The sequence below is a fragment of the Zychaea mexicana genome (assembly GCF_025766255.1).
Source record: "Zychaea mexicana strain RSA 1403 chromosome Unknown BDB00scaffold_1, whole genome shotgun sequence".
Lineage (NCBI taxonomy): Eukaryota > Fungi > Mucoromycota > Mucoromycetes > Mucorales > Lichtheimiaceae > Zychaea > Zychaea mexicana.
The window spans coordinates 669,281-683,476 of NW_026516664.1; the positions used below are offsets into that span (position 1 = coordinate 669,281).

A 14,196-nucleotide genomic window follows, 5' to 3' on the forward strand; every position below is an offset into this window, starting at 1 on the left:
AGAAAGAAAGGGGTAAAAGAGAGAGGGGAGGGAGGGGGTCTGGATCCTGCCACACCACGCCTTTCTTCTATCTCTCCCCCACTTTCCTTCCTTCCAACAACAGCACACACTCAACCATGTCGTTCCAGGCAACTGCGTTTGCCTACCTGTTTCCAGGCAGCGCCATGGTCAATTCGCTTCTGGCAACAGCTTACATTTCGATCTTTCCAAATCTGCTTCTTTATTTCGTGCCACCTGATATTAACACTTCCGCCTTAAACGTGTTGGTCAGCTTTGCAGTTGGTAAGAAAGCTCTTTTCCATCATGTAACAAACTATTCTCCCCTCCGAAATTAGAGTGCTTGTTCTTCATGGGGTCGTATGTCTTAATAACGAGCAACCACAAAAAAAAATAGGTGGTTTGTTGGGCGATGTCTTTCTACATCTGCTGCCACACGCGTTTCTCGGAGAACACGTCGAAAGTGGCGCCGCTGTCCATGTAAATGAACAAAAGAACGTACTGATTGGCATGGGCATCTTTGGTGGCCTGTTTTTCTTTTTCGTCATGGACAAGTTGATGCGCGTATTTAATGGCGGAGATGGTCAAGAACACGGTCATCATCACCATCATCACGATACGAAAAAGAACGAGGACGAGAGCGTGGCTATTCATAAAAAGGACGATGACAACGATAAGCAATCGGAAGGTCTTCGCCAACGTAAGAAGGGCGATGACGGTGACGTCACGAAAGAAAAGGACGAGCACGAGCATGATGATAAGGCCAAGACTGACAATGGTATCAAATTGAGTGCCTACTTGAACTTGTTTGCCGACTTTACGCACAACATGACGGACGGATTGGCCATGGCAGCTTCATTTTATGCGTCCCCGAGCGTTGGCGCGACAACAGCCGTTGCTGTGTTTTTCCACGAAATCCCACACGAGGTTGGCGATTATGCTATTCTCATCCAGTCTGGTTTCAGCAAGCAGCGCGCCATGATGGCACAGTTCACCACGGCCGTGGGCGCATTCCTCGGCACAATTATTGGTATCGTTATTGAGCAGGTCTCGCGGGCCGGTAGTGACGAGGGTTCAGCATCGATGGACGATAAGCTTCACGCAGAGCTGCACAACCACGGCGGCAGTGGCGGTATTCTTGATACCGGATTGCAATGGAGCGACTTGGTTATCCCGTTCACAGCTGGAGGATTCATGTACATTGCAACTGTGGGCGTTATTCCTGAGCTGCTGCAAGTCACAGGCAAGATGCAGAAGGATCGTCGACAGGCCTTGGCCGAGTTTGGAGCCATGTTGGTTGGATTAAGCCTGATGGCTGTTATTGCATGGAACGAAGGAGGTGCATAAAAAACATCTAGACATTGTCTTTCTTTCTCTCAATCTCTCTCTCAATCTCACATATTACTGGTATCTTGAATGAATAAATCAAATAAAAATGACCGAATTATACCACTACATATAAACTACTACGATCACATATCCTATTGCCAATGCACAACTTCGTGTCACGTATATATAACAACCTCCGACTGACCGTGCTAATGGAAAAGAGCGCGATTCAGTTGAATTTATTTCGTTCGGCTGTCTTTTTTCACTAAGCGATCACGTATACACCACTATAAATAAAATGAATATCGATGAAATGTTCAAGGTTAGCGATCTTTGTGAATGAACGTTTTACTTTTATACGCCTACCTGAAAAAAGAGAAGGCTAATAACAACTAATAGATTCCTGCCATCCCTAGTGGCAGGAATAAACGGAAAATGCCAGCAACACCCGATGTACAATTCTTGGACCAATATTCAGCACAAGCAACAACAGAAGATAATGACGCTGGTGAAAGCAGTAGTAGCAGCAAAAAGCGACGTGCAGTTACTATTGAGGAGGAGGACGATGACGATTATCCCATGGACAACGGCGGTTATGACGAATATATGGATGGCGCAGACGACGACGAAGGTCGATTCTTTGGTGGCGGTTTAACAGAAGAACAAAGTCGACTCCTTGATCTAGTGGATGAATATGATGTTGAAGAAGTAAGGAATTTATTGAACTAAAGCTCTATTACATACACGCGCACTCACTCTAACGGTCTATATATTTTGTTTTTCTCTAGCCTGACTCTTTAAACGATCTTAATGTCAAAAAAATGATTCTGAAATTTGAAAAGGCCATCAACAAGAACCAAGAACAACGTGTCCGATATGCTGATCAGCCTGAAAAGTTTATGGAGTCAGAAGCAGATTTGGACGAAGAAATAAAAAACCTCGCGACGTTGACCGAAGCACCTCATTTATATCCGGAAATCGTAAAACTTGGAAGCGTTCCATCCATTATGTCGCTGTTGAGCCATGAAAATACGGATATCGCGATTGATGCTATTGATCTTATCAATGAGCTTATCGATGAAGACGTTGGTACCGGTGAAGATGAATTGGAGAGATCAGAAGAAGCAACAAACGGTATGAAGGCGTTGGCAAATGCATTGGTAAGCAACACTCCCTCCCCTCACCTTTCCGTGTTCCTAATTATCTTTTGAAATTTGCTAAAAATTGTATACACCGGATATGTATGTGTTAGCTTGAAAACGAATTGTTAGAATTGCTTGTCCAAAATCTTGAGCGTTTGGATGAAAAGGAAGAAGCAGATCGACAAGGCATATTCAAAATTTTGGGTAAGAAAGAAAAAAGAAAAAGAACGAAAGTGTCTGCATATGCGAATCTAATTCGCAAATATATCATGCTTTAGGAATCATGGAAAGTTTATTAGGTCTAGATCCTCAGCTGGCTGAAAGAATTGCTCTAAAAACAGAGATAATGCCTTGGTTGTTGAAGCGTGTGCAAGGGAAAGGATATGATTCTAATCGTGGATATGCCGCTGAAATCATTTCGATCTTATTACAAGAAAGCCGAGGTGAGAGCAATAAACTACTCTTGAACTAGATGGTCTTGTTATTGTACTATACGTGCTTACAAACAATGTCCTCGCTCCTGGTCAAACATTCTACTCTAGATATCCGTTTAAAGCTAGGAGAATTGAATGGTGTCGATGTTTTACTTCGTGCACTTTCAGTAAGTACAACATAGCACTACTCTCAAGATACTTTTAGGAGCTTAGTTACGGTATACAACTATTTATGGTTGCATTTTTTTGCTCTAACTCTACACTATATGTTGCTGTTTACAGGGTTATCGTAAAAAGGATCCAGAGGATGAGGATGAAAGTGAAATGGTGGAGAACTTTTTCAATGCGTTATGCTCTGGACTTAATGAACCTGAAATCAAAGAAAAGTTCTTAGAGGGTGAAGGTGTCGAACTAATGGTGATAATGCTTAAGTATGTACTTGATCTTATCTATATAACGATTTTTCATTTACTAACTTTTTCTTGGGTACCTTTATTTGGGCGTGTAAAAAAATATAGAGAGAGAACGCTTGCTCGTATTCGTGCAATGAAGGTGCTGAACTACGCTTTGACAACTGAAGCAGGTCGTGGAAACTGTTTGCGATTTGTGGATGCAATGGGTCTCAAGGTGTTGTTCCCTATCTTTATGGGCAAGGTAACGAATTACTATTCTGTTTGTTTGGGGCAGCTTTATTTTCTGTGGTAAGTTGGCTAAAACAAATGTGGAATTTTAGGGTGTCAAAAAGTTAAAAAAGGCGTACAGCAAGACATTCGTTGAATCAGAAGATGAAGGTAATAAAAAGAAAGCCGTTACTGCTGTGAGCAAAACTGACGAGTTACCTCTCTATCATTATCCCATCTATTACAGAACATATCATGTGTATTATTCTATCATTATTGCGAAACTTATCCCGAAACGACGTCCAACGATTACGTTTGGTCAAGAAATTCATAGACGACAATTTCGAAAAGATTGACCGCTTATTAGAAATGAAAGAATTTTACGAGGGCAAAGACCAACGTGTTCGCGCAGAGATCGAAAAGGAAAAAGAAGAATATGATGAGGAAGATATCGAGGTTTTGAAAGACGATTTCTATTTACGCCGACTGGATGCAGGATTATTCACATTGCAACGTGTCTGTTTGGTGATTGCCGCGCTCAGCAAAGAAGACCAAGGCATCCGTGAACGAACAATGATGATGCTGAAGCGACAAGGCAGTGATATCTCCAGCATCTTTAGAATCATTGAAGAGGAAACCGCATTGATGGCAGATTTCAGCTATCTTTCTCGAGTGGCAACGGGTGGTGCTGTAGAAGCGGATGATCAGCGATAATAAATTATATATTTGTTTATAAAGCAGAAATAAAATTGTGTATACCTACAAACATTACAGTCGAAAGCTATTCTTGATCTCATACCAACTGAGGTCGTTTCTGTAAGTTCATCAAGTACTGGCAAAATTATGAATGCACTTCTGCTCATAACTGTGTTGTTAGGCCTTACTATGTCGCAGTATTTCTCGGGGTATGGGATACATAAACGGATCCGCTTTTGGTCAGGACCTTTCAATTCTACGATGTTTGGTTCTCCTGTTAGACTTTGCACTGCATTCTCTTATATAAACGCCTCCTTTTTACACTTCTTGGGGCTTGGATGAATAAGATTTTTAAAAACTTAGAATAGTTCAAATCCTCGTTGTTGATACATACTGTAGTTACTGGAAATATTGCAATCAGACAATTGTCAGGAGCTTTACTATATGAAACATATTACAAAAGTTGTTGAATAACTCTTCTTGTTCCAAATACACAAAGCTGTCTGCTCTCTCAAATTGTAAACTGCAACTGAATGCTTAATAAAAGGCAGCAGCCGATGGTCGCGACCGTATATCTACGCACTCATTATTCCCTGGATTGCGATCGCCTAATATGGTGCTCCCGGCGTTCAAGCTATACAAGTTTTGGGGTACTCTCGTTTAAAAGAAAGAGGCATTCTCACTTCTTTTACAGACTTTCAATCAAGTCTTTCTTCATATTATCCACGATGCAAAACATACAGTTGATTGGGTTCATCGACTGCAAGTAGTACAATTAACAAGCGGTCAATTTGTGGAAATAGATATAACAGCAAATATATTACCAGGCTTCTTTAAGCCATTGCAAAAAGTAGTTCCTGACCATCCGCGCCGAAGCTTGAAAACAGTACAGTGGTCCCCCGCTTTTTGCAGCAGCGGTTTTTGGTGGAAAAAACTGCAAAAAGTGGGGAACTGCAAAAAGTGAGGATGAGTATGAGATGTTACACAGACTGAGTCTATTATGTTAATCAAGTGTCAATGATAGTAAACCAATTGAAAGTGTCGGTGTTGTACTGAGGCTACTTATTATAAATCAACTCTTATATAAAAGGCTGTCGTCTAATTCTTGATGTTTATATACTGCACTATCGACACCTCCACACCACTATGGTAAAAGCAAAATACCCAAAGCTTACTGACGAGCAAAAGGACGCTATCTATCAACATTACATGTAGATGTCACTGGTTCAAGACTCTGTGTCCCAGGCTCTCGAGTTAATAGCGGAAAATTGCAGGTCCCCATTTTTGGCCTGCAAAATGCAAAAAGTGAGGAAACTGCAATTTTACTAAGTGATGAGCGGGTATGCTCCAAAAAAATCTGCAAAAATTGAGGATCTGCAAAAAGTGGGGCTGCAAAAAGCGGGAGACCACTGTATGGTAAACTTGACGGAGCCCTGAAGAACGCTAGTCGCCTATTGTGACGCTAGTGTTTTCTTCAATAGAAACAACCTGAGCGAAGCGGTCGAAACATTTGATGATTTTGTTGGTCAATGTCATTATTATCCTCTTGGGGAGGTTGTGGAAATTTTCAAGCAGGCAATACGTGATCCCAATATATAAAAGGCTTTTGAGCTCTCTAACATACTTTACATGTCTTTGGATGACTGTAAATGCTGTTTAGGAAGCATTAAGATATTGTAAACGCATCTGAAGGCGTCCATTTTATATTACATATATGCTCTTCAAGCTCATTATCCGGTTCAAAAAGTTAGTGGTTATAAATGGCAGAAAGGCGATGTCGTTGCTTGAGGGTCCGTTCATTGGTAGCTGGTGTTCCTTTTATTATAGTAGGATATCAGACTCAAAGTAAAGATGTTCTTTCTCCTTTTGTTCGTGGGATGATGTTAGAAAAGAATTATCTGAAAGCAGCAATCATACATAACCTATTAAATCGCATGCGATTCATGTATACATACTCCAAACGCAGGAACGCGACACTATATATATGGAGAACAGTACCGCAGTCGTCAGCAACAGAGAGGAGAATCTGCATACAATTACCTCTGTGCCATGCTAAAGCTCAGAAAGAGAGCCGATCCAAAGGGAAAGATGACAGATGAAGACATAATCGATGTTGTATGCGACGGCTTGCTGCCTGGGTACCAATATTATGTTCATCACAAACAAGCAAACAGCCTGAGCGAGCTGCCAGAGGCATTGAGCTGGCCGGATGAATGCGAAGAAGGCAAGCAGCATCAGCAATCACAATCATCTGCGATGGTACAACCCATCAATTTTGTATCATACAACAACAACAAAGCAACCGAAACGTTGCACAAGCAAGGAACGACACAACTCCAGAACCAAGTCGAAGAAATGCTCAAACAATAACAAGCCAGGCCCCCTCATCAACCGGAGACGTACAAATCGTCGTTGAAAGTGCGGTTGCCAATGCCATGGACCAGATCCAAGCCCAAATGAAGCAAATGATGGCCGACAATGCAAAATCAACAAGGTCATTTTCTTGCTTCAACTGTGAAAACGTCACAGTGCTTGGAAATGTCCGAAACCATGTTAGTACTGCAAGAAGATGCATAGTTGAATGGAGTGCGAGAAGAATCCTTACCTTCAAAATCAGCCAGCGGAGGAAAGTTCGGGTTTTCGCCGGGGCCCTCATCGGCGGGTATGAGGGACCCTTCTACAATAATGCCCGTAAGCCTGATTGAAGCAATTGAGGAGGAGCTGGAGAGTTTAGCAATTAACAACACCAAAGCATCAACATCAGCAAAAAGACGAAGAGCTGCAGACGACGAAGGAAAAGACGACGAGAAGGAAGAGGACAGAGACAACAAGACGACGACGATTGCAAAATTTGGAAAAGGCTAGAGCAGCCAAGATAGCCAAGAAGGCAGCCGATGATCAGTCAGTAACCAGCGGCAAGATAAATCCATCAATCCAAGAAAAAGCAGTGAAGAGCTTTCCGCTGATTCTTGGGGAAGACAACAAGGTACAAAAGCTTCGATATGCGTCAGGCCTTATGGGAAACCAATATATCGGTACCTATACCACAATTGCTTTTTCATGCCCCTGCACTGTTCGACAACTTTCTGGAGTCTGTTGGTGTCCATCAGCCCTTACGCCGGCCGGGTGCGTCAAGTTGAAGAAGCCAACAAGCACACCTCATCCGACATGGGCACGACAGCAGCTGTAAATGAGGTGATCACTATCGACTCAAGCCTGTACCCAGACATCAAAAAGTTGCAAGCTGTGCTGCTCATGATTGGGGATCTCGAGGTTGAAGCCCTGATTGATGGTGAATCGCTTACCTCCGTAATGCCTGCAAGTGTTATGGAAGCCGCTGATTTGACTAGTCAACTCACACCAACCAATCGCATCCTGCGCTTTGCTGGAGGCACGACGATACTTTGCACTGGAGCCTTGAACCGAGTCCGCCTCACCTTTTTCTGAGAAGTTGGAGGTATCACATTCATTTGTGGTGACAGCAAACCCTTACACACCTTTCATTCTTGGGCTCCATTTCATTGTTAAGGCAAATGCTGTCCCTATGGCAAGGAAAAATCTGCTTCTATTTTCGGACCCGAGAAATGATGGGAGGGCAGAAGACGTGCTGATAACTACCCACGAAGGCTTTGGGAGATCAGACTGGATGCCCAACACCAGCGAGGGGCCGAACTTCGAAGAGGACAAACCTGATCTGATTCCTGTGTCCGTGGTCGAGCAAACAGGCGATGCCAAGGCAATTGCAGAACGAAAGACCTTGAAGTTGGGCCCTAGTGAAATCAAAATACTAGAGTTTAAAGCTGACGCGACAGGTGGACAATACATTGAACCTGCATTGGGTGCCGTGTTGCAAGGAATCTATGTCATGCCGACATCATGGACAGACCAAAAGGGTACTATCACGACGGTAGCTGTCAGCCTATCAGGCGAAAGCGCTCAGGTCGAACCTGGCGAACTCATTGCTACCATCACTGCCACCGAGTTCCCATACCAAGGAATCGCGCTGCAAAACGGCGAGGAAGTGGTAAAACATTTGGGCTCGCTACTATACCACCCCTGCCCATACCTGCCCATACCTGCCCATACCTGCCCATACCTGCCCATACCTGCCCGTACCTGCCCGTACCTGCCCGTACCTGCCCGTACTTGAGCTTAAAACACCACTGACAAGGTGGAATCCGTTTACGAAAAACGAATGGTCAAGAGGAAAGTGGTACTTTTGGAAACCGGAGAATAGCGGGAAAAAAAAACATCCTACTTGCAATACCAGCGCGTTATAAAATATCGTATAAGCCTTTTTAAACCAAGCTTTGACAACGCGAATCCGCAGCAGTCGGTCAAGCTTGAAGTCAAGCGTGTCTCAGTTGCTGCCGTTGATGGCCATTTGTTTCAAACGGATCTTGCATCACAGAAAAAAACACGGACGCAACCTCGTTTCTTTCTTTCAAGAACAATAGCAGGGTCCGTGCGTAGAGAGCACGGTGTCAAATGGTTGCCACCGCTTTATATGCGCTTGAAAGAGATCCTAAATCTCAAATAGTACATTTCACAAACAAAGTTCTTCACAAGGTCGATCAGTAAGCGAGAGATCTTTCTTTGTGAATTGGAAAGTCATTACCCAACGAAAGATTAACTTTCCGTTATAATAATAATCAAACATAGAAAGCTTCTCTTGTTGATTATTATCTTTTTGTCATTTTCTTATTGTATTTTAAAGAGAAACCCTCTTTTCTAGGAAGTTCCAATAGAAAAAGAGGGGAAAAACTCCTGCTGTCTCTTTTTTCCAGGAAGACAGCAAAACCTGATCGAAGACGCAGGTAGTGAATGGTCGCTACGCAATGAGAGACCTTCGCCATTCACTAGTGGCGCCCGTGCCGTGTGTGCCCACAACGTCAACTAAGCACAAAGATACTTCAAGGTTGTTGTACTACGTTGATGCAGCCCTAGGGCATGCTTCCAACAACCTTGCTACCATTGAAGCATCTTTCGGGTAGAATATATCCACCTCAACCTGGCTAATAGCTTTCCAAGTCAAGGATTCACACAACACTTTGCGCTTCATAAAGTTTGTGTAAATGGAACTAAAGAAGAAAAAAAAATGGGAGAGGTGGGGTGTTTTTGGTATTCTTATTCAGACAATTTTTTGCCGTCACGCTCGGGTCTTCAATGAAATCCATCATTTTGATTGGCTCTCATTTGTAAGGCTCTGGTTGGCTCATTTTATGGACCGCTTATATCATATGACGCAACTTGGCACAAAAGCAAAGGGAAGGGGAAGGAGATGTGTAAGTGATAGTCGTCGTCAAGAAGTCAAATATGTTGGCAGCAGTGATCGGCATGTATCACCCTATGATACGCTATATATATGTTTCACCATGCCGATGTGCCCTCCGATACTGTCGCCGCTTGTTTTGGGAAGAAGTGTCAGTGCACGCACCCAGCCTCCGCGTCAAAGACAGGTACGTTTCGAATGCCAACTTGTTCATCGAGTACGTGAACTACAAGAGATAAAATGATGCGACTGAGCAACGCAATCAGAAGTGATAAGGAAGAAAGACACAATGCCAACGATGATTAAGAACGATGGATGAGTGCTCGTGTGCGATCTGGGAAGCAGTAACTGCTGCTAAATTGCTAAGGACTCACATCACTTGCCCTGGCGGACAAGATATCTACAAGTGATACTGTCGTGTCTGTTCGACCTATAAATATTATGTTGAGGGTTCACTCGACCCAATCCATATCACTTTATTGTAGGTTGCTGATTTGCTATGTATACGGTGGCGAAGGTGTGGCAAGTGCCTTTTGCGGAGACGACCGGAGCTAGCAAATCGGACGGACCCTTTGTTATTGCGATTGGGTAATAGCGCTGTCAGACTAGATGACGAGGGCTGGTGATGTGTCATTCTATCAGAACATTTCAATTCTACGATGTTTGGTTCTCCTGTTGGACTTTGCACTGCGTTCTCTTTATAAATCGCCTCCTTTTACACTTCTTGGGGCTTGGATGATTAAAATTTTTAAAAGTTAAAACAGTGCAAACTCCTCGTTGTTGATACATCCTGTAGTTACTGGAAGTATTGCAATTAGACAATTGTCAAGAGCTTTACTATATGAAACATATTACAAAAGTTGTTGAATAAACTCTTCTTGTTCCAAATACACAAAGTTGTCTGCTCTCTCAAACTGTAAACTGCAACTGAATGCTTAATAAAAGGCAGCAGCCGATGATCGCGACCGTATATCTACGCACTCATTATTCCCTGGATTGCGATCGCCTGGTATGGTGCTCCCGGCGTTCAAGCTATACAAGTTCTGGGGTACTCTCGTTTAAAAGGAAGACTCATTCTCACTTCTGTTACAGAATCACAATCAGTGTCTTTCTTCATATTATCCACGATGCAAAACATACTGTTGATTATGTTCATCGATGGCAAGTAGTACAATCAACAAGCGGTCAGTGTGTGGAGTATCAGCAAATATATTATCAGGCTTCCTTGCTTTACGCCATTGCAAAAAGTAGTTCCTGACCATTCGCGCCGAAGCTTAGAACAGTATGGTAAACTCGACGAAGCCTGAAGAGCGCTGGTCGCCTATTGTGACGCTGGCGTGTTCTTCAAAAGAAACAACCTGAGCGAAGCGGTCGAAACATTTGATGATTTGTTGGTCAATGTCACTATTTTCCTCTAGGGGAGATTGTGGAAGTTTTCAAGCAGGCAATACGTGATCCCAATATATAAAAGGCTTTTGAGCGCTCGAGCATACTTTTACATGTCTTTGAATGACTGTAAATGCTGTTTAGGAAGCATTAAGATATCGAAAACGCATCTGAAGGCGACCATTTTATATTACATATATGCTCTTCAAGCCCATTATCCGGTTCAAAAAGTTGGTGGTTATAAATGGCAGAAAGGTCATGTCGTTGTTTGAGGGTCCGTTCATTTGTAGCTGCTTAGATTAATTGTTGTTAGCTATAAATTACGCAGTTTTGTAAAGGACCCTCCTTGGAAAGCAACAAATTAATACAACGTTACCTTCTTTTTTACCAGGAGCGCATATACAAATTCTCGACAACTGCACTTGAAGTGTAAATCGATGACGATTATGTTTTTATGCATATGTCGGATCTGGTGCATCATACGGATTTAATGTAGAATTTGTCCAACAACTTTCTAATAAGGGTGACACGGCTATCGCATATGCATGTCGTCTGGGCAAGTCTGTGTAACTGCAAGCACTTGTGAGTGGAAAGGCCGTTTCACGCAGTTGCTTTACAACAGAAGAATTCACAATATCATTTTAAAGAAAAGCAGTTGAACAAGTCCAACAAATAGCGCCTTCCGGTATTAATGCGTTGTTTAATAACTCGGGCGTATACGGTGGACGAGGACATAATATTTCGAACAAGTGAGCTCAGCTTGGAATCTTTCAAGCTTTGTGTTTTTTCATTCTTACGCTTAAATTATCATGTTATCGAACTACGTTTAAGCTTTTCAAACTAACATGGGCGGAACGTCCAACGTTACTCAAACTCTGATGCCGTTACTGCGCAAACGAGTTACACGCGTCATTGTCAATATATGTTCTATTCTTGCATCAATCAAATTGAACAATGCTTCAAACAAGCCTCCGGTATGTATATACATGCCTTTCTTTTGCGTCTTTATATGCTCCGCTGCTGCCAACACAGGAATCACAGAGAGACCGTTAGTACACTGAATAGATTATCTTACAATCAATTTTTGAAAAGAAAACAGATTTCGATGCAACTGCTGTAAGTTCACCTACTGTTATGCTTATCTTTACAAGAAAATTCCCACGGCTCCATGAGCTTATATATTATACTACTGTAAACACATACGGGTTTTCGTACCGGGTTTCCAAGGCAGCAAAGAATGTGCTCCTCATCAAAGATTTTGCCAGCTTCTTAGGCGACGAGGATTGTGTGGTTCCTGTCATAGACCCCGGATGCGTACAAACAGACATGGGTGGTGGCCAGGCACCAGTTACTCCAGAGCAAGCTATCAGTGGAGTGACTATAGTGATCGATAAACACTCCAAGGACTTGGACCGAGCCTCTTTATACATGTGTCGTTATATTGACGCCTGCATATGCCAGGGGCGTGTATATCTCATATGTTCTGCTCACTAAAATGATGTATTCACTATGCACTGCCGTTCTAGGTATTACGTCGGAATCGAAGCTTGGTATCGCCGATAAAAGCGAATCCGTGACTCATTTTTCTAATTTTAAAGGTCGTAGCTTTATTCATCCCTTGTTCCCCATCGTCGTCGCCGTCGTCGTTCTCGACATTTCATCCTCAATGCGATATCACGTCCTCGGTACTGGTGCTATCGGCTGTCATTTTGCAGTAGATCTTCGTTCTCAACACGATGTCACTCTTGTCTTGCGATCAGAAAAAGCCTTGCAGGATTTCCTTAGCCGTCAAAACGAGATAACGTATCGACGTGTCAACCAACCTGATGAAACCGTGAGAATTAGTGGATTCGATGCCATGGTAGCCGGCGACACTTCATACAACACCCATATGGATGCTGTCATTGTCACCACTAAGGCCCAGCATGCAACAGAAGCTGTACGATCCATCAAACCACACCTATCACGATCCAGCACCTTGGTGTTATTCCAGAATGGCATGGGTGTTGCCGACGAGTTGCTCGAAAAACTATGGCCTGGCCCTGATCGACAAGAGGCACCCGCAATCGTAATTGGTGTTAATCGCCATTCCGTTATGCGTACGGAACCGTTCGACATTCTTCACAATGCCGGTTGGGACAAACCTACTGATGGCTACTTTGTTTCGCCATCGCCCGAAATTGGAGCAGAACAAGGGGATCAGGTCCAATCGGTCATGCAAGGCATGATTGGACTTGCTCGATTAAACACCAAAATTGTACCTTGGTCAACACTATCCCAATTCATGATGAAGAAGCTTGTAGTCAACTGTGGGTTGAACGCGGCAACTGGTATTTTGGAGTGCTCCAATGGAGAGTATATTGCCAGTGAGCAGGGCTGTCAATTGATACGTCAGATTTGTGAAGAATGTGCTCAAGTATTGAGTCCTGAATTGGATGCAACACCAGACGAGCTTTATGATATCGTCCACGGCACTGCTGTTGATGCAGCTCCAAACAAATGCAGCACAGTCCAGGATATCATGGCAAAACGCCTAACAGAAATTGAATATATCAACGGCTACATCATCCGAAAAGCCAAAGAGCGCAATATCCCTGTCCCAACAAATACGTTCTTTGTGTTGTTGCTTCATGCCAAGGAGCATCAGATTCATGCAAAATAGCGTTACTAGTCTGAATCATAAATCCCTCTCTTGAAATCATTTAATAAAAGCACCTCACAGCAGTATACATCTCAAGAGGGTTTTATTATCAGTGCAAATAAGACACTGAAGTCCGAAATCTGGGCGTTTGTTGTGGCCGCCACATGTGCACACGATATGATACACGATAGGCCTCAGCCCTTATATCAGTCGCAATGAGGTCATCATCGCCGACAGCTTTGTTTAATTTAGCTTTTTACGATATCTGTATTGACTCCAGTATTTACCTCCATTCTTAATTTTAAATGAAAGCGTAAGTCTCGTCAATGTACTGTATATTATTATTGGAGCATTTACACAGGTTTTCAGTAGCAGTTTGTGATATCCTCTAATTTGCTGTTGTTATTTTCCTGTTTATTTACTCGTGTCTACGCAGTAATTACAGCTGTGTAGATCTGCATGTCATTGCTTTTTACGTATGTATTAATAATCAAGTGGATTTGCTGTATGTTCGTGAAATATTCTCTTCCCCGATAATTATACTGGGAAAGCTAAAGGCTGATATATAGCATTGATGCATAGCAAAGTAGTGAATGGGGACAGCAGCGAGCTCACCGTTGTAACACACCGTTGCAACACTAAAGTGCGATCGTGTTGCGTAAACTACTGCTATTTATGA

The 14,196-nt window shown here is 42.9% G+C and overlaps 6 protein-coding genes across 6 annotated transcripts; all 6 read left to right on the forward strand.

Annotated features, from left to right (window-relative positions):
• Positions 1–116: 116 nt before the first annotated feature.
• BDB00DRAFT_794890 (ZIP zinc transporter-domain-containing protein) lies at positions 117–1,446 on the forward strand (the record flags this gene model as incomplete). The annotated part of the gene is made up of 2 exons (XM_053121339.1): positions 117–282; positions 338–1,446. 2 exons carry the CDS (start codon positions 117–119, stop codon positions 1,342–1,344), a joined length of 1,173 nt encoding a protein of 390 aa, XP_052985891.1. The 3' UTR covers positions 1,345–1,446.
• Positions 1,447–2,147: 701 nt separating this feature from the next.
• BDB00DRAFT_752909 (Catenin-beta-like protein) lies at positions 2,148–4,236 on the forward strand (the record flags this gene model as incomplete). Its single annotated transcript, XM_053118655.1, has 8 exons — positions 2,148–2,486; positions 2,579–2,672; positions 2,747–2,911; positions 3,011–3,069; positions 3,185–3,333; positions 3,421–3,508; positions 3,636–3,693; positions 3,770–4,236. The coding sequence occupies 8 exons, from the start codon at positions 2,148–2,150 to the stop codon at positions 4,234–4,236; spliced, it is 1,419 nt and encodes a 472-aa protein (XP_052985892.1).
• Positions 4,237–6,306: 2,070 nt separating this feature from the next.
• BDB00DRAFT_866491 (uncharacterized protein) lies at positions 6,307–7,083 on the forward strand (the record flags this gene model as incomplete). Its single annotated transcript, XM_053126233.1, has 3 exons — positions 6,307–6,477; positions 6,597–6,712; positions 6,915–7,083. The coding sequence occupies 3 exons, from the start codon at positions 6,307–6,309 to the stop codon at positions 7,081–7,083; spliced, it is 456 nt and encodes a 151-aa protein (XP_052985893.1).
• Positions 7,084–7,585: 502 nt separating this feature from the next.
• BDB00DRAFT_10034 (uncharacterized protein) lies at positions 7,586–8,490 on the forward strand. Its single transcript, XM_053116048.1, has one exon. The coding sequence runs from the start codon at positions 7,763–7,765 to the stop codon at positions 8,366–8,368; it is 606 nt and encodes a 201-aa protein (XP_052985894.1). The 5' UTR covers positions 7,586–7,762; the 3' UTR covers positions 8,369–8,490.
• Positions 8,491–11,709: 3,219 nt separating this feature from the next.
• On the forward strand, positions 11,710–12,370 carry BDB00DRAFT_753186 (uncharacterized protein; the record flags this gene model as incomplete). The annotated part of the gene is made up of 2 exons (XM_053118674.1): positions 11,710–11,850; positions 12,050–12,370. Coding segments are annotated over 2 exons (462 nt in total), but the record flags the coding sequence as incomplete, so codon positions are not given.
• On the forward strand, positions 12,103–13,653 carry BDB00DRAFT_948653 (ketopantoate reductase PanE/ApbA C terminal-domain-containing protein). The gene is made up of 2 exons (XM_053129552.1): positions 12,103–12,402; positions 12,475–13,653. The coding sequence occupies exons 1-2, from the start codon at positions 12,372–12,374 to the stop codon at positions 13,536–13,538; spliced, it is 1,095 nt and encodes a 364-aa protein (XP_052985896.1). The 5' UTR covers positions 12,103–12,371; the 3' UTR covers positions 13,539–13,653.
• The last annotated feature ends 543 nt before the right edge of the window (positions 13,654–14,196 follow it).

Bases quoted from the DNA above. Each gene is read 5' to 3' on its own strand.
- BDB00DRAFT_10034 (XM_053116048.1), top strand. From the start codon at position 7,763: ATGGCAAGGAAAAATCTGCTTCTATTTTCGGACCCGAGAAATGATGGG.
- BDB00DRAFT_948653 (XM_053129552.1), top strand. From the start codon at position 12,372: ATGATGTATTCACTATGCACTGCCGTTCTAG. The intron at 12,403-12,474 runs GTATTACGTCGG...CTAATTTTAAAG, and splicing joins ACTATGCACTGCCGTTCTAG to GTCGTAGCTTTATTCATCCC.